This window comes from Scleropages formosus, chromosome 25, assembly GCF_900964775.1.
Source record: "Scleropages formosus chromosome 25, fSclFor1.1, whole genome shotgun sequence".
NCBI classification, from domain to species: Eukaryota; Metazoa; Chordata; class Actinopteri; order Osteoglossiformes; family Osteoglossidae; genus Scleropages; species Scleropages formosus.
This window is the reverse complement of record NC_041830.1, coordinates 3,174,046-3,194,099: the sequence shown is the minus strand read 5'-3', so window position 1 is coordinate 3,194,099 and position 20,054 is coordinate 3,174,046. Positions and strand designations below refer to the sequence as shown.

Genomic DNA, 20,054 nt, shown 5'->3' with positions numbered 1-20,054 from the left:
TGAGTTGCCGGGTAGGCTCCGGTTCCCTGTGACCCCATATGGGACAAGCGGTTCAGAAAGTGTGTGTGTGTCTGTAAAATAAAAGTCCACGTTCTGCTAGATATTATTCACCCATCCCAAGTGGTTGTAGTAAGTGATTTCAATAACCATTTGTCCTGACCAGGGTCATGGTAAACTGGTGCTTATCCTGGAAGATTTGGGTACAAGGCTGAGGGGGGTATAACCTGGACAGGACACCAGTCCATTGCAGGGTTGCTAAGTATTATTATTAAACGCTGTTTATATATCCGATTTCACCAAGGCAATTTACAATGCCAGGTCTGTATACTCACACACACACACACACACATTTTCAGAACCGCTTGTCCCATACAGGGTCACGGGGAACCGGAGCCTAACCCGGTAACACGGCGTAAGGCCGGAGGGGGAGGGGACACACACAGGACGGGACGCCAGTCCGTTGCAAGGCACCCCAAGCGGGACTCGAACCCCAGACCCCCCGGAGAGGAGGACTGTGGTCCAGTCTGTATACTCAGCTACTTACAATTATCTACCCATTTATACAGCTGGGTAAAATTTGCTGGAGAAATTGAATGGCTGTAACCACTGTAGTAACCCAAAAAAAGGTTACGATTCATTTTCTTTTTACCTGGCACTTTTATCCTAGAAATTTTACAGCTGTTTAGAATTTATAAACTCTATATACTGGAAACGTTCAGTGTAAACACATTGCTCTAAGGCAATACAGCAGTGGCAGGAGTTATGCCAAATGATTCCTAACCGCTACGCTGCCAGCTGCCCTGTAACAATATAAACAATAAATGAAAAACAACAGTTAGTTTCTTGCACCATATGCACATTCCTCCTAATGTAATGCACAAATTGTATTTTCTGTGAGATTTATGTCGTTTTAAAGGAAAGCGTTGGTTAAATGAACAAATGTAAATGTAAGGCACATGCACACTTGTGTACATAGTAAATATGTGCATATTTGCACACCTTTATTTGCATCTAAAGGCAGGCTGTGGCAGTGCAGAGGTGCAGCAGGTTTGGTAAGGTCATGCTCTCCAGTGGGGCTGGGGTTCAAGTCCTACTTGAGGTGCTTTGCAACAGACTGGCGTCCTGTCCTGGGTGTGTCCCCTCCAGCTCTGTACCCTGTGTTGCTGGGTTAGGCTCCGGTTTGCCACAAACCTGCTTGTGACAAGTAGTTTCAGACACTGTGTGTATTTGCATCTATGATAAATACCTAAATATTTATCCATATACTTATTATACTGTCTCTATTTGTATATAAAAGTTACTTATACACATTACAAAAAAGTTGAAATTTTTGGAGTAATATCCTGTATTTTGACAGTTTAATATTTAAATGGGTAATGCTGTGTTATTGGTCAACAGGCTGCCATCATACAGCAAGTTGGTATTTTATATGCTGTATAACACTGCTACAAATGTTTACATCATGTTGCAGTACTAATGCTAATGTTAGTAAGTATCTATCCTCAGTGCACTCCTGAAAAGTCCTTTCACAATTGATTACTGTACAATTTTCTGGAAAAAGTCATGGGCCTAAAGACTACTCCTGTTCAAGTAAGTTCCCTTCCTGCAAGAATTAATTTCCCAAATTATAAGAAAATCTTATATTTATATACATACACACACACACACACACACATTCTGGACCACTTGTCCCACATGGGGTCACGGGGAACTGGAGCCTACCCGGCAACACAGGGTGTAAGGCCGGAGGGCGAGGGGACACACCCAGAACAGGACGCCAGTCCGTCTCAAGGCACCCCAAGCGGGACTCAAACCGCAGACCCACCAGAGAGGAGGACCCGGTCCAACCCACTGTGCCACCGCACCCCTCTTACATTTACATTTACATTTACATTTATTCATTTAGCAGATGCTTTTGTCCAAAGCGACATACATCTCAGCAAAAGTACAATTTATCCATTACATTAAGAGAAGGAGACACAGCTGCAGGCATGAAAGTCTCAAGCAAACCTAATTTATTACCTACCATTTGCTGCACCGAGGTTTATCATTCGAGTAGGTGCATAAAACACAAGATAGACAAATCTCGATACCCTCCCACCATTTTTTTTTTTAAATATTATAAGATACACAAATAAGCAAGTACAATGCCAGAGTAGTGGCTGAATAAAGGTTGTATCTGGGCATGCTTATGGAGTTACAATGCGTGAACAGTTACACCGTAAATGAGCTGGAGAGATCTTGGGTGAAGTGGATCTGGAAAAGGTGGGTTTTCAGACCCTTCTTGAATGCAGACAGGGTTTCCGCAGTGCTGAGTGAGAGGGGAAGGTCGTTCCACTACAATAGAGCCAGAACCGAGAACCTCCGTGTTTTACCTTTTTATGCGCGGGACCACCAAGCGAGCAGAAGTAGACGAGCAGGGGTGTAGCGGTTGATCAAGACCTGTAAATAGCTGGGAGCAGTTCTATTGATGCATTTTTAGACAATAACCAGGGTCTTGAATTTGATTCGGGCAGCCATAGGAAGCTAGTGCTAGAAATGAGAAGAGGAGATACGTGGGAATGCTTTGGTAAATCAAACACAACCCGTGCAGCAGCATTCTGTTGAAGCTGCAGAGGTTTGATGGCATTAGCAGGAGGGCCACACAGGAGAGAGTTGCAGTAGTCCAGACGGGAAGTCACCATGGCCTGGACAAGTAGTTGGGCGGAGTCAGTTGTGAGGTAGGGACGGATCCTACGAATATTATGCAGGATGTATCTGCAGGACCGGGTTGTGGCTTCAATATGTTGAGAGAATGACAGACTCGCATCAATCGTAACTCGCAGACCCTTAGTGAAGGAGCTAGGCGAAATGAGTGAGTTGTTCAGGTTGTCTTAAATCATTTAGCATTATAACATGCCAATTCATATTTTCTTTAGGAGACATGTTTGTGTAAGGCACTTACACAAGGCATTTTTTAAATCATCTAAACTAGTTGCAACTGAACAAAAGTTGTCAAAAGTCTGTTTGACCTGCTTAATTAGTCATTTAAAAAGTTTCACGTACAGCCCTGTGCGCTCCATAATGAGCCTATTTTATTGGATACTGAGAGGAGAGAACACTAAGAAGCAGCTAAAGAAACATAGAGAACAGCAGCACTTAATTCCTAGCTCTCCATTTCTATCAATATAATGTATCTGACATGCACACAAGAAACCACACAATGTCTACGTCCACAACCGCTTGTCTTGAGTGGGGTTGTGGCGAACTAGAGCCTGACCCGGCAACTCAGGGCACAAGGGACGCGCTCCGGATGGGACGCCAGTCCATTGTAAGGCACCCCCAGTAGGACTCAAACCCCAGAGCCACCACAGAGCAGGACCCAGCCAAACCTGCTGCGCCACCACACCCCCCACCCCTCACCCAAAAACCATACTCTAAAAATTCAGATCATAATTATATCAGATTTCTGTCTCTTCATTCAGTCTTGGTGACTTGACATGTGCTATGGCTTTGTATGAACTTCCATAAGTTTCACAAACTTACCACAAGTCAGTTGTCAGTGTACTATCTATTCTTTTGACACATCTTGCGATGCACCTGGACATGTCATCAGTGACGTAACCTGGGGTCTTCAAGTGTTTCGGGTCTTTCAACATCAGACACCCTTTCTCAGGCAACCCAGACGGGGTTGATCTATACCACTGATGCCCAGAGAGGTAAACATCCTGCGGAGGACTTACCTGCAAACCCTCTGTAGCCAGCTTCAATGGATTTGCACTTTGCCCTCCAGCCATTTTCGCGGCACGGTGGCACAGCACGTAGCGCTGCTGTCTCATGGCGCCTGAGAGGTGTGAGAGAATGTGGGTTCAATCCCTGCTCAGTCTGTGTGGAGTTTGCATGTTCTCCCTGTGTCTGCATGGGCTTTCTCTGGGTGCTCTGGTTTCCTCCCACAGACATGCTGTTCAGGTTTACTGATAGTGTGTGAGTGACAGAGAGTGTGTTCCACTGATGTCTGGATGAGTAACCCATTGTATGTAGTGTATCTAGCAGTGTAAGTCACCTTGGTGAATGAAGTGTGTGGGCTGGTAATACTATATAGTATCCATTGTAAGTCACTTTGGAGAAAAGCATCTGCTAAATAAATGTAATGTTTAATCACTGCTCCACAAGCTCTGTGTACTTTGATCTCTTCCTCTTGTTGGCTTCCGATATCTTCTCAGGGTATAGTCAGTTCCAGGAGGATGATCTGTTCGGAGGATTGGGAGAGCAAAATCAGATCTGGTCTTAGCATTTTCACTGCAATATCTTGTGGGAACTTGAGCCTGTCCAGGTCAACCTTAAGTTCCCAATCATGTACTGCGGCTAACAGGCCTGTGTAGGGGGATTTGGCTCCTGGTGGTTTCTCTCCAGCTCTTATGAAGGTACCTAGTTTAGTTTTTGTTGGGCAGAGGCACTTGCTTTGGTTCATTCCCCTGCAGATGTCGTCTGCTATTGCTCTCAGCACTTAGTTGTGCTTCCAACAGTAGCATCCCTTGCTCAGGGTCTTCTTGCAGCCGCTCAAGGTATTGTGCCTCGCAGCGCTGTGGGTTTGGATGGGGCAAAGAAGGACGCAGAGGCAGCGTTCATCTCAGATGTTTTATTAGAACACCAGCACACAGGGAAATAATACTCTCGGTCTGAGGACCCCGTTTCCTCCAGGACCTGCGCCTCAAGCCAGCCTTTCCAGCCTGCTTAGCACCCCCAGGGTCTCTCCCAACACACTGGTAGACAATCACCCCATCATTTTCCCCAGAAGTGCCCCCAGTAGTTGCACACTTACATTCCACATTTTTCCCCACAAGGCAACTTTTTACATTGAACAGGTTTCCCACCTAAACACAGTAACGTGGGTCATTACAATATGCTCCAGTGTGCCTTTCTCTTGGCAAAGAGGATATGCTGGTGTCTCTACCTTCATCAGCGGGAAAAGTTGGGTGGGCTTGGTAGAACATTGTAGACAAGCTTGCCCTTCCACAGCTTATTCAATTCAATTCAATTTATTTTTATAGAGTGCTTTTCTCACGCAGTGACACAGGGCACTTGAAAAAAGGCAAAGAAAAAAAGACAGTTGACTACAGACTAGCATATAATACATTATCAATGCATTTTTTAAGGTTATAAGTATGTCTATTGGCCACGGAGGAAAGGAACAAACAAACAAAAAAAACCTCTGGGGATCCAAGTGTTAGCGCCTGCGAACCTCTCTTGGGCATTCTAGATTAAATAAGACTTCTAAGTCAGTTTACAACTAATATATACTAGCATTGTTGCTGTATGATAACTTGATTTCCCAGTTCACCAAGGTAAGTCTCATCCATCATGGTGGTTGGTCATCATCTGTAGTCAGCATGGGGTGTGACGGCCAGCTGGCCCCCTCAGGTTTTAGTGCAGGGAAGCAATGCTCAACAAGAAATTGTTAGTAATTTATAACTTAAAGAAATTAGACAGTTTAATACATTTTAATACAGAGGTGGAAAAAACAGAAACACTGCCAAGTGGAATTACATTTGTTAGTGATATGCCCGAGTGAACATGAAAGTCTTTAGTCTGCATTTAAAGACTGAGACAGATGGGGCATTTCTGACAGTAACTGGTAGACTATTCCACAGTTTAAGTGCTCTATAACTAAAGGTGCAACCTTCTACTGAGGTCTTATTGATCACGGGAACTTTAAGGTAACCCGCATCCAATGAACAAAGATATCATCTTGGAATGTAAGAATCAGTCGCACAAAGGTAAGCTGGAGCAATAGCATGCCTTATAGGTCAGAAGTAGGATTTTAAAATCAAGTCTAAGTGTAACCGGGAGCCAATGCAGCAATTTCAGTACCTGTGTAATACTGTATGGTCATACTTCCTAGTTTTAGTGACAATTCTCGCAGCAGCATTTTGTACCAACTGTAGCCTGGATACAGTCTGGTATGGACAACCCAATAATGAGCAATAAAGTACTCCAGCCTACTTGAAACCAAAGCATGAACCAGTTTCTCAGCATCTTGTCTACATAGGAATTGCCTTAATTTAGCTGTTTCTCAACTGAAGGAAGAACAACCTAGTCAATACATTGATATGAGACATACATTTCCATCCAATAAGACACCCAAATCCTTCACACAATCTGTACGCTTGAAGCTTATACAATTTATGGTGAAGATTGGTATGACTGTGTCAAGAATTTTGGTATCACCACCTACCACAAATACCTCCATTTCACTGGCATTAAGAGAAAAAAAACTCATTCATAGCTTTATATTCATAAAACAACTACACTTATTCACCAAAGCAACTTACAATGGATACTTTGTAGTGTTACTAGCACACACACCTTATTTACCAAGGTGACTTACACTGCTAGATACACTACTTACAATGGGTCACTCATCCATACATCAGTGAAACACACTCTCTTTGTGACATTCATACACTATGGGTGAACCTGAACAGCATGTCTTTGGACTGTGGGAGGAAACCCACACAGACACAAGGAGAACATGCAAACTCTACACAGAGTGAGCAGGGATTGAACCCACATTCTCTTGTGCCACCCAGGTACTGTGAGACAGCAGCACTACTCACTGTGCCACCATACCACCCACAATTAGCTAAAGACACCACATGTGATGGGTCATTAGGTTTAAACAACTCATATAGCTGTGTCATCGGCATATGAGTGGTACCTTACATTACATTATGTTTGCAAATAATATCACCCAATGGTAACATATAAAGTGAGAACAATAATGAACCTAACACAGAGCCCTGTGGCACACCATATCAAACCGTAGTTGAGAAGGAGGGGGTGCAGTCATGAGATTTCAAAACAAATTGTTTACACACACACACTTTCAGAACCGCTTGTCCCATAGGGGGTCACGGGGAACCGGAGCCTACCCGGTAACACAGGGCATAAGGCCGGAGGGGGAGGGGACACACCCAGGACGGGACGCCAGTCCGTCGCAAGGCACCCCAAGCGGGACTCGAACCGCAGACCCACTGAAGAGCAGGACCCGGTCCAACCTACTGCGCCACCGCGCCCCCCCAAATTGTTTACAGTTAGCTAAATATGCATCAAACCACTTCAGAACAGTACCCCTTAGTCCAACCAGGTTTTAAAGTCTACTCAGTAGGATACTATGGTCTACAGTATCAAATGCAGCTCTCAACTCCAGTAACATAACAGATATGGCTAGCATCATAGGAGATGAGAACATCATTAACAGCACGTGTGAGGACCATTTCAGTGATCCTCTTCCAGGATTCGAAAAAATTGGATTCTGTTGCAGCAGCACTAACAGCCTCTCCAGGCTGCAGTTGCTACCACCGAAGCCGTATTGTCAAGTGCTAACATTTTCCAAATGCACCCCCTGACCATTTGGGCTCCTCATACAATTCATGTGATTCTTACACAAGCTAGGATATCACAACCAACTCCTGCTAAATTTATTCATTAACAGATATGCTCCTTACACTAGCTAACTACCACTCTGCTGCCTGCTGAGACGGATGGTGAACTTCATTGCTGCGTGAAAATGATGGAAGTGGTAAGCAAACCCAGAGCGGATTTGACAGATGAGCCACTGTGCGACTGAGGAAACGTTTGTGGATGGTTGTTTACTTTGAAAGGAAGACAGTAGCCTGTCTACTTCCAATGCAGTTGTTCCAGCAGAAGGTGGATTGATAGAAGGGGCACACCTTCCTTCAGGCTGGTCCACACTAGTTGCTGTATTGTATGCACTGACTAGAGCTTGTGTGCTGGGGAAGGAGAAAAGTATGACCCAGTACTGAAAGGTCAGGCCCATACAAGGAGAGATGATCTTGTGAGCAACGGTAATGCCATGGCTGACTTTTGAGTCAAAACTGCCCCGTTATGTGACAATGTGCCCATAACTCCTTTGATGCTTTTAACTGAAAATGAGCAGAAAACGTATGACCTTGCTTCTCTTGACAGGTGCCAATGACCAAGAAAAAGCTGCCTGGAAGCAAGCAGCTGCATGGATAGACTCTGAAGAGGTGTACTGAGATAAAACCACTAACAAACCTTTCTTACTCAAAAGTGCTTTTCCAGGTGTGGCTAAAGTGGTTCATGGAGTGGCCCACGTTTCCAAAGATGGAATGATAGCAGTGGTGACACAGTATCGGTCTGCACCGGGTATTACCACCTCTGCATCGACTTACTGTCAGATGTATGGTATGCCTGAAGTTCAATGTCGGGAAAGGTTCAGCCGCGGATTCGTCTGTGACGCCATTGCCACAAGGACCTTTTGATCATTTGCAAATGGATTTTATTGAATTCACACCTCCTAAGGGATACAACATTTAGCGAGCGTTAACCTTTTCTCACAACAGGTGGAGGCATTTCCTGGGCAATACCCAGATGCTCAGGCAGTGTCTAAATCTCTGGTGAAGGAACTCATCCCTAGGTAGCACAAGAACAGGCTCTAAGTACCAGATCCATAGAGGCCAGGGTCTACATTTACATTTATTCATTTAGCTGATGCTTTTCTCCAAAGCCACTTACAACGTTAAAATTATTTACCCATTTATACAGCCAGGTTAATTTTACTGGAACAATTCAGGGTAAGTACCTTGCTCAAGGGTACTACAGCTGGAGGTGATGCTCAAACCTGCAACCTTTGGGTCCAAAGGCAGTTGCTCTAACCACTACACTGCCAGCTGTCCCCACAGCAGACAGAACCCAAGGTGCAGGCTATGCAAAGATGCCCCTGAAACAGTCCAGCACATAGTAGCAGGGTATAAGACACAAGCTGGGACAGCATACACTGAGAGGCATAACCAAGTGGCTGGGATAGTGCGCAAGAACATCTGTGAAGAATACGGACTGGAGGTCCCCAAAGTCAAAATGGTTGGAAACAGCAGAGCTAAGGTCCCGTGGGACTTCACGTTCCAGACTGACAAGCAGTTGCTGGCCAACCAACCAGACATAGTGGTGGTTGACAAGGAGAAGAGGGCAATTGTGATAGATGTGGCAATCCCAGATGACAGCAACATGAGAAAGAAGGAGCACGAGAAGATTGAGAAGTACCAAGGAAGGATTGGAATGGATGGGGAAGGTAAAGTCCAGAGCGGTCCCAGTGTTAACAAGAGCACTTGGGGCTGTGTGACCCCCAAACTGGGAGTGGCTCAAGCAGATTCTGGGAACAATGTCTGAAGTCTCTGTCCAGAAGACTGCAGTCCTAGGAACAGTTAAGATACTACACAGAACCCTCAAACTCCAAGGCCTGTAGTAGAGGACCCAAGCTTGAGGAAGACACACACAGCACCTCATGTGGGAGTGAGATTTTTTTTTTTTTTTTTTTAAAAATATAAATATATTTTGATCGGAGGGCGCGGTGGCGCAGTGGGTTGGACCAGGTCCTGCTCTCCGGTGGGCCTGGGGCTCGAGTCCCGCTTGGGGTGCCTCACGGCAGACTGGCATCCCGTCCTGGGTGTGTCCCCTCCCCCTCCGGCCTTACGCCCTGAGTTGCCGGGTAGGCTCCGGTTCCCTGCGACCCCGTATGGGACTAGCGGTTCAGAAAATGTGTGTGTGTGTGTGTGTGTGTGTGTGTGTGTGTGTGTGTGTGTGTGTGTGTGTGTGTGTATATTTTGATCTACAGAGATATAATTTGGCTTTTTCCTTTACAAATAACAATCAAGAGAAATGCTTAAAACAAGGCTCTTTTTTATTGGAGGAATACTTGTGACAAGCGTGCAAAATCAAAAAATATTTTTACTGCAATGTACACCAGTCACTGAAAAATAAGCAAGCCCATTTTTGCATATTTGATGCATGCTCCCCTCTAATTAGCTTGATACAGCTTCTATGTTTCATATGATCAAATACTTTGCAATTCTTGTTTTCCAAGAATTTGTGGACCGCAGGGTGTATGTATCATCCACCTTATTCATTAGAGATGAATGCATAGTTTTATTAAATAGAAATTAAACTGTAAAGCATTATTTGACCATTTTCCTTTGTTGAAGAGATGCATACAGTGCAGCCCTCCAAAGTATCATATAGCAGAGATATTTCAACAGAAAGTTAAATTAGTTAAAAACTGTTTCATAAGGAGGAAAACTATATGAAAAGTTAGAAGGTATTTGAAACAGTTGCCATGTTAGTTCTATAAATAATGATTCCACTCTAAGTACTAAACATTTTTTAAAAAAAAGACTTCAGACTTTTGTGACATAGATATTTTAAGAAATACTGCATAAAACAAGGTCTGCATCTTGTGTCCTTCATTACAAAACAAATGCAGGAGACTATGGAACAAAGCAAATATACTAAAGAGTATATAACTATGACAAGATGATGAAATGTTTCACTAGGGCATCCTCCAGGTATATCACCTTCTTACATTTCTCCTTAGGAATACATGGTCAATTGCAGCCACTGTAAAGAAAATGTTAACTTGTTATTACTCATAAAATTACTGTTACATACACATGCCAATCTCCTCTCTACAGACACTAATAAAGATTTTTTACTGTTATGGATTACAATCTATGGCCATCAAAAAAAAAAAAAAAAAAAAAAAAACCACAAAGGTCCTGACATATGACCAATTTAAAGGGCATTAAAATTAAATAGTATGAAATATGGCCATACTGGAATAGTATGTAGCTAAGCTTATCTTTCGTTCAACTATTTTAAAAACTTTTCTATAATAAACATGTTTACGCACAAGATAATTTTATGAATGTATAATGTGTAGAAACATAGGTGTGATCCTCTATCTTCAGGAGTCTAACACTTAAAAATACCATAACAAGTAATGTGATGTCTGAAAGACAAGATTAAAACCAAAACTATCCCTACAAAGTGTATTGCCCTAAAATCACATTCAAGCATATTCAACTATATGCAACCCTTTTTTTTTTTTTACCTCTTGAATGTTGACCTTAATAGTTCCATTGTTGTCCTTGTCAAGAGTTTTGAAGGCACCTGGGTTGAAGACAAATTGTACATATTGACCTTAACTCAAGAATACACACAATCTGAGATTTTTTAAACTGAAAAAGAGGAAGGACTCACGACACATGGCATCCAGCCTCACGAGGCAGCCAACATAGTTGTCAAAATCCATGTTACCATTTTCATCACTGTATCTACGAATTAGCATCCGGAACAGCTCATCATTCAAAGGGAAACCTACACAGAGAATTAAGAACATGTTAGATTTGAGAATCCGACCAGAGGTCATTTTCTCAGGAAATGTTTAACTGAACAGATTCATAAAAATATGTTTCTTATAACATCATGAAAACAATGACCCAGGTAATTTAAAGTGAAATTTACCATGTTTTTAACTTTTTGGCAGTTTCCATGGCTTTTTAAGACTTCTTTAAATTTTGTACACAAATCTTTTTATATGTAGCTGCTAATTATCCTGATGCAAAAAGTTTAAGTATCAGTGTTTTTGGATTTAATTTAAAATCACATATTTCACTGAAACATGCAACATACACCACCCGGCCAAAAAAAAAAAAAAAAGTCACACACTAATATTTTGTTGGACCGCCTTTTACTTTGATTACAGCATTTGCTGTGGCATCATTTCGATAAGCTTATGCAAAAAGTCACAACATTTATTTCCGTCCAGAGCTGCGTTAATTTCTCGCCAAAATCTTGTATTGATGACGGGAGAGTCGGATCGCTGCGTGAAGTCTTCTCCAGCACATCCCAATGATTCTCAATGGGGTTAAGGTCTAGACTCTGTGGTGGCCAATCCATGTGTGAAAATGATGTCTCATGCTCCCTGAAGCACTCTTTCACAATTTGAGCCCAACGAATCCTGGCATTGTCATCTTGAAATATGCCCGTGCCATAAGGGAAGAAAAAAATCCATTGACCAAAAAACCTGGTCATTCAGTATATTCAGGTAGTCAGCTGACCCCATTTTTTGGGCACATAACATTGCTGAACCTACACCTGACCAACTGAAGCAACCCCAGATCATAACACTGCCCCCAGAGGCTTGTATGGTAGGCACTAGGCATGATGGGTACATCACTTCATCCTCCTCTCTTCTTACCCTGATGCCCTCATCACTCTGGAACAGAGTAAATCTGGACTCAAGGGACCACATGACCTTCCTCCATTGCTCCAGAGTCCAATCTTTATGCTCCCTAGCAAATTGAAGCCTTTCTTTTTTTCCCCGATTAGCCTCACAGATAAGTGGTTTCTTAAGGCTACACAGCTATTTAGTCCCAATCCCTCGAGTTCTCTTCGCATTGTGTGTGTGGAAATGCTCTTACTTTAACTATTAAACATAGCCGTGAGTTCTGTTTTTTTACGATTTGATTTCACCAAACATTTAAGTGATCTCTGATCACTATCGTTCAAGATTTTTTTTCCCCAACCACATTTCTTTCTCGAAGATGATGGTTCACCACTATCCTTCCAGGTTTTAATAATACGTTGGACAGATCTTAACCCAATTTTCATAGTTTCAGCAATCTCCTTAATTGTTTTCTTTGCTTGATGCAGGCCAATAATTAACTTGTTGCCAGCTGAAACATATTAATCACTGCAGTAATAATCCAATGGAAGGCTCTTACCTATTCGCTTAGTTAAATCCAGGTGGTGACTTTTTTTTTGGGCAGGCAGTGTATAATTTCTATTGGAAGAATATATAAATATGGAGAATAACAACCTGTAACTTTTATAATGAAGTCAAAAATGATCTCTTTGCTATGGGAAGTTCAGTATGTTCACAAGGACCTTCACAACAAAGTTATAAAACAAAGCTCTTGTTCTAACCTGCAGCTCTGAAGGCAGCAGGCAGCTCATCTGCACCTATAACTCCAGATCTGTCTTGATCATAATGCTTGTATATCCCCTGGGAAAAGGATACATTCAAATAATATTCTTTTCCATTTTGCATTTGCATTTCAGATTTTTTCCTTCTCCAAATCACATAATAATTCAAAATTTCTTCCTTTATGTTCATTATTACCTAGATGGTGAAGGAATTACATCATATGTAAATTATCTGACTGGTAAATACAGACATTAGTAATTTGTGACATTACTATTTCCATCTTACCTGCCATTTCTTGATGTTGTTCCATAGATGTTTGAATTCATGGAAGCCTAGTTTACCTGTGCTGTCAGACTAAAAATTGTGGTTAAGGGGGGAAAAAAAAAATATCATGGAATTTTTTTTTTTTGGTCAGATTAAAAACCCATAATGTTGTTCACCCCTCCACCCTACAGTCCACCCCTTCCTGAACCTCAGCACCCTACTAGGTATCTGCAAAGGATACATCCATGACTGCCACCATGCTCCTGCAGGACTCAGTGCTGAAGCCATCTGTCTTCAAATCAGCATCTGGAATAAAACAAAAGGATAGCCACTGTACCAACCGTTTACATTTAATTGTTGCTCCTATTAACATACTGTTAATAAACCAACCATCTTCTGGTGTCTCATTCTTGAAAAATCTAAATAATTGCATTGTTCTAAAATTACTGTCAGCAATATTCAAATTACTTATCTTACTGCGTTACAGTAAGTTTTTTGTGTAATGGTACTTGGAACACTTTTTTAAAGTCTTTAAACCTATGTGATACTGAGATTTACACTGTAAATTCTAAAAACTGATTTCATAAAAAGAACAATTTAAAAAAAAAAATCTCACGTTTTTTGAGGATTGAGTTCAGAATCTTCTGCAGCTCACAGGGGCTCACTTCCATGTCCTTTAGCAAACAAAATAAATCCAGCATCATTAAGAAATACACAATAAAACTCATCCATGTTATCTTATTCTTACTATCCTATCTCACAACAAACTCTACACACCTTCCGGTCTTAGTGATATCTTGCTTCTATTACTGTAACTCTTTCCTGTGTGGTCTTTCAGCCTCCTCTATCAAGCCTCTCTAGTAGCTGACTTGTCTTTGACCTGCCGAAGTATTCCCATTCAGTTCCCTTCCCAGGGATAAAAGTGCAAACAAATGAAAAAAGCTAAAAGTTGCAGCAGTGCTAAAGAGACCTGAGGGCATGGTCCCCAAAGAACATTTTGAATCTCAGAAGCCCTGAGATGCAATCTGGGGCTATTTCTGGCAACTTAAGTGTTGTCCACTGAGAATTTGTTTAGTTATCGCCAGTCTGGATTCCATTCATAGACTGACTTGCTGTTGCACCAGGCAAAGTGTAGTTTGTCATTTTGCTTTTGATGTCTTACAGTGTTTACTGTTGGCCACGTGACTGCCCAATGCCTTCACGCTACAAGAAGCCCAACTGTGTTTTTGCAAAAGTTACAAAGGACTTTCATCGGCACGTCAATCCTGGGAACGCACTCTCCCAGGATGCAGTCCACACTTCTACTGTCATCTCCTATTTTGTTTGGTACTACTCGAGCGAACCAATCCCAACAGAATAAGCTTTTTACCGTTTAATCGATTTCTTCCACTTACACATCATCTTTGCAATCGAAAATTCCTGCAGCCATTTTTGGAGGAAAGAGAATGGCAAGCACGAACTGGCTTATGGCTGCCGTTTAAAGTCCGGGTCACTACCATGCTTGTCAGACTAATCAGTTACAGAACGTGGAATATTCAAGCATTTGGCTGTCTTGGATCTCATGACATCACACACACACACTGATCTCTGTAAAAGTGATGCGTTTATCCATGTGTTACTCGGTTGTCAAACGCAGGCAGCTTAGATGTTTTCACATGCTTTTAGCCAGTTCTGACTATCCACGTAAATATATATTATATACACACACAAGCCCCTAAATTATTTTCACGGATGTAAGTTGATCTCAAAAACAACCCAAGTGGCAGAGGAAAAAGTGGAAATCCACCAAAAAAACCAAAATTTTAGTCCCTGCCTCCTTATCTCTCACCACTGGAAGAGATGTATGCATGTCGAGGTTTTTTTTAATTATATGTGTGTGTAGTGTATGTCATTTATATGGAACCTGAAAGTGAACTATGGAAATTCTGTGATGCAGTAAAATGGGTTCTACAGCACCAGATGGTAGATCATCATGACAAATTGTACTTCATTACACTCAGTGCACTCAAGACTGAAAATATGCATGTGTACAGCAGCACAACACAGGGTTTCATGCAAAAATTGTCAACCTATTTCAGTAGGGTACTCAATCATTTGGTATGGTTGCACGTTTCACCCAGAGTTTGGTGAACTTACGGACCGAAAAGTCAAGATAACAGGTATTTATACTAGTATCAGGAGAATCAAGTCCCACTAGGTGAAAACAGATGGAGCGTAGACTCCCTAGGCACAGGTATTAATGACACAATGTAAAAAAAAAAAAAAAAAAGCTGAATATAGAACTGTGCCCAGAGCTAGAGTTTTGGCTCATCTGCAGCTTCACGATTCCTTTTTACATCCTTCACATCATACAGAATTCTCAAATAACCAACAGAAGTACAATAATGTGAAAAAAAATAATTCTGAGAAATTTTAAAAACTGAGTTGTATGTCATTTACTTTGAAGTGCAGAAAACAACTGTGCATCAACTCAGAGCTGGTAGTATTATGGGGAGGTGGAGGATGAAGAAGCAGCTGCGCTTCACAGACAGTAAAACTGGTAGATATAGAGTCACCTACAGCTTGATCCCCTTCTGTTGGCTTTATTTAGACCTTCTCCGCTATTTTGAAAAACTTAACACATTGAGTGAAGCTGTGGCGGATGATTTCAATTTACAAGCTACATACTATTAACAAAAGTTTGTAATGGCAAACATCTTATTACTAAAATGCTCGTAATTCATGGACCTACTGTTTACTGTATGATTACATAGCTTTCATAGCATCTTAAGAAAATATAAAATTTGCACTTATCAAGTAGAGTAACAAAAAGTTGCATGGAGTTTTAATTCCATATAAATTGCTGTTAACAAGATCACTGATATATTACCTCTATTGACAGGGAAACTATGAAGGATAATTGTGGCAGGCCCAATCAGTAAAGCACGGGGAAGTGAGGAAGGAGGATGGGCAAACCTGTACTCAATAACCTATCCCATTTAAGCTTAATAGGTAACAATGATGAGGAAGAGCAAGAGAGAGAGAAAAAGAAATACAAAACAAGAATGCAACCAAAGACAGGGAAAAACAAAACTAACACCTAAGCTTCACAGAAGATTGCGTTAGCACATTGACCCTGCACACCAGAACCTTCCTGATCCCACCTCTTTCACTGAGCACCAGAGAACCATGTAAATAAACTGCACTTCTTTCTCATTTACCCTGGCATCAATACGCATTTCTGCAGTCAGCATGAATGCTGCAATAATATTTTTCAGCTAGTAGTTTATAAACTTGGAATTTCAATCAGCAGTTTGTCATCTTGAAGGATGCAATTATAATATTTGTAAAGTTCTGTACCAATTACAACATGACAATAATAGAGGCAATGAAGGTATGGATAAATTATTCATCAGTGGTGCAATGAAAGGATGGAGATACTTACATCACCAGCAAGCTGTTGGAAGACTCTTCGGAACTGCCTTTCCTCTTCAGTCTCATTCTGCTCTGCATACGCCAGTGGCCTACGAGGTGGAGGCTGTGCCACACAGACCAGCTTATATTACATTATATGTCAATAATCAACTGTGTTAAAAATTAAAGAAAATATACAACTAAATTCATGAATGATTCCAAAATTTTATATATAGCTATGACTTCTGAATAAGGATGAAAATCTAAAATATTCTATTTCCTTTTTTTCACCCCTATGCAATCAAGAACACTTCAGTGGCAACTTCTCCTGGTCTATTACGGAAAAAGTTCTAAGTAAATACAATCCAAAGATTTTTTGACTTGAAGAACTTGGTACAAGTGTTAACACTTGCTCTCAAAAAGTAAATCTTCAGGACTGTCCTTTTTCATAATAAAAGAGCATAACTTCACATTTTCATAAAACTATTATAAGGAAAATAATCATCTGGGAAACAGAAAGACAACAACACAAAGTGATTATTAAAATGGTTAAGTTACATTAATCCATACACTATGAGCAGAAGGCAATATCTGCTACCCTAATTTGAACTTGCATTAATCAAAAAAAAAAAAATCCTCTGCCATAGACAAAACACATTATTAAAAAAAAAATAAAAAAAAAAAAAAGGAAAAGCTCACAGGGTCTGAAGGCACAAACTGATTGATGTCAATCGTGCTGTGAAAATGAGATGGAGATAAAGTCACATGCAGAGATATGTACACATAACTAAACCATTTAACTACAGCAGAATATTGTCCAGTTCAGCAAAGTGTTCGCAAAAACTATCCCGATTTAAACAGAAACATGTCCAGCTCTGAACAAAAACTACATTTGGAAGTGCAACTTAAACTAGCTGAATTTAAATTCAGCTAAAATCATTTCTAGACATATGAATAAATATGCACACACAAATATGGAGAAAATATATATGGACACTTGAGCTTTAAAAAAGAAAAAAGGTAAAAGATTATTCAGTCCAATTTCAAATGTTCTGCAGTTCAGTAGAAAAATCTCATTACAAAAAATTTACATTAATAATTAATAGATATTAAAGGAAAATACTGAAATTACTTTTGCTGAACTAGCACATTTGTCTAAATCAATTTACAGATTATGCCAATACTTACAGAATGGTATTATACTGGAGCTACTCAGATTAAGTAAATTGCTCAAAAAGTACTATTGCAGTGGGAGGAATGGAACTCAGATTAGTGGGCTCTAAGATTCCATTCCTTTTTCCTAACTGCTGTGCTACTTGGCTGCCCCAGGTGATCAGAAGTCTTGCTGAAATGTCAGTGATCCTGTACTGTACTGCACTGCACTGCACTGCACTGTTAAATGCATGGATGCGTTCACTCCGTATAGTTAAGGCTAAACCCTCTGGTCAGATCTGACAATGAATTTCACATTTGCTTTACAGCTCTTTATAAATATACTCCTACCAATGCATTAAAATGCATTTCTCAAAACAGTGACTGACAGAAACAGGCAGTGATATCTTAAAGGTATTAGGAATCTTCTGGGGTACCAGGCAGCACATGTTAGAGGCATTGTTTTGTAACCTTAAAGTCCTTCATTATAACTTCTACAGTTACCCTGAGCAAAGTACTCACCCTTCATTGCTCCAGTAAGAATAACCTACCATGTAAATAGGTAAACAGTTATTCTGTACAACAACCAAAGCTAAATAAGGTACAAATCTGCATTGAAATCTGATGTGTGGTATGCATCTCCCACATACCTACCTTACGACATCTATGAGGCCACCAATTAGTTTCTTGGCCAGAAGCATGTTGAGAGGTGTTGAAAAGACGATGAAGGAATCTACAAGGGAGACAGAATTAGAAAGTGAAGTTTAAGTTATTTTATCTTAAAAGTACTATGGAGGATCTACCGCTAGGATGGCTAATGGAATGATACACTGAACAATCTTAAGCCTCTGATTAATGAATTAATCATTAAGTCCTTGCTGAGATGAAAAAGGTTCATATGATAAGAGTGAGGTTAAGACCAATCTTTGCTATCCATACAGGTGTCGTATAATTCTTTAGTATTATATATGTTTATTGTTCATGCTTGCTCTGCATTTTTTTTTCCAGCTGTTGTCCATTCTGCAGATGGACTATACAAGGCTTCTATTTGGGTTGGATCTAAAGTGAAGTTAAGTTGGCTCAGTGCTTAAAATGTGGGGTGGGGGGGGGGGGATTTGGGGAAATGTGAAAAATGTTTTCCTGCATGTTAATACTGACTCTTACCACACATCATACCACCTTTGCTAATTTACTGAACCAAGACCCACCCTTTCCTGATGACTCAGGGCATCAAAAAATACACCCAACTGGTGCCAACTTCCATGTATTCTCCCCTTGAGAGTGTGTAACTTTTTTTTGGATCACTTTAAAGTTTTTCTATGCTAATGCATTTGATCAATTTTTATTTTAATAAATGTAGCTTCTCATAAATAAATATGTTGATAACGTTTTCGCGCAAATCCAGTTCTGTTCAACGCGCGACTCTCCGCTTTGCTCGCTGCGTCAGGCACCCACGCACATTTCTGCTGCTTAAGTCACGCGCCACGCCCAGTGCTGTGCGCAGGCGCAGTTTTCGAAGACAATTTTCTAAAAAAAAAAAAAAAAAAAAAACAGTAAAATTAAGTCGTTCCGAGATTGATATTTAAAGGAAATATCCTCCATTTAAACCATCTTGCAGCAGAACTGTGGTGGTTAAAACCCCACATAAGCAAAGCGGGCTCCGGGCGGAGTATACTCTGCAAACCAACACACAGAAGAAAAGCGTCAAAACGATCTAGCGAAAATTCCAGAACCGTTGTGTGACATAAATATGATGTACGTACATACACATAGGAGAAGCTATACTTTAGTAACTAAATTAAATATATAACCATACTCAGACTGAGGTCAGTTTACCATAGCGCATAGCCTAACCTAGTTTTTCAGTCAAGTTGGATATCTGGACTGGAGACAACAACCAGGTCTGTTACACACATAGTATCGCGAAACACAAAACTCATTATAGCTGTTTCGAAATGCGATAGAATTGTCTTAGCTTTAAATTGAAAAGGACAACAATTTTCAAGCACACTTACTTACTGGAGGTCCTTAGCTATAGAGGGAGCAGCCAGCTCCGCTGCACAGTCTCAACTGCGCTGCTATTTGTGGTAGTGTTCCTCACCTCAGGCTTTGCGCAGCTGCTGCTGCTGCACTGTGCTCCTCCCAGATACAGTACTCCGCTGTTCAGTGCAGTATTCATATAGACAGGACAATTGAATGCAGAAGTCATATTGCATAAGTATCGTGTTTCTGTGTACATAAAATTTTAGACATGCAAAAATTGTGTAAGACTAAAATTTGAATATGTGGCAGTCACCTGACACGACATGTGTGGCACGTTGGCATAGCGAGTAGCGCTTCTGTCTCACTGCGCCTAGCTGGTGCGAGAGGACATGGGTTCGATTCAATTCAATTTATTTTTGTTCTTCTCACGCAGTGACACAGAGCGCTTTAACACAGGCATAAGGCAAGAAAAACAGAT

General features: G+C 40.9%; 1 protein-coding gene across 2 annotated transcripts; it reads right to left on the bottom strand.

Annotated features, from left to right (window-relative positions):
* Positions 1–9,682: 9,682 nt before the first annotated feature.
* Positions 9,683–19,710, bottom strand: LOC108928032 (calpain small subunit 1-like). Of its 2 annotated transcripts, none has more exons than XM_018741778.1 (11): positions 19,613–19,710; positions 18,248–18,326; positions 17,141–17,177; positions 16,473–16,565; positions 13,665–13,722; positions 13,290–13,354; positions 13,070–13,138; positions 12,784–12,862; positions 11,056–11,172; positions 10,907–10,965; positions 9,683–10,413 (listed from the first exon to the last, which is right to left on the bottom strand). In XM_018741778.1, exons 2-11 carry the CDS (start codon positions 18,292–18,294, stop codon positions 10,387–10,389), a joined length of 651 nt encoding a protein of 216 aa, XP_018597294.1. In that variant the 5' UTR covers positions 18,295–18,326; positions 19,613–19,710; the 3' UTR covers positions 9,683–10,386. The 2 variants fall into 2 exon arrangements, with proteins under 2 accessions (XP_018597294.1, XP_018597293.1); XM_018741777.1 differs by having other exon boundaries at positions 19,609–19,705.
* Between the last annotated feature and the right edge of the window lie 344 nt (positions 19,711–20,054).

Bases quoted from the DNA above. Each gene is read 5' to 3' on its own strand.
- LOC108928032 (XM_018741778.1), bottom strand. From the start codon at position 18,294: ATGCTTCTGGCCAAGAAACTAATTGGTGGCCTCATAGATGTCGTAAG. The intron at 13,139-13,289 runs GTATCCTTTGCA...CACAATTTTTAG, and splicing joins GCATGGTGGCAGTCATGGAT to TCTGACAGCACAGGTAAACT. The intron at 10,966-11,055 runs GTGAGTCCTTCC...TCTTCAACCCAG, and splicing joins GAGGCTGGATGCCATGTGTC to GTGCCTTCAAAACTCTTGAC.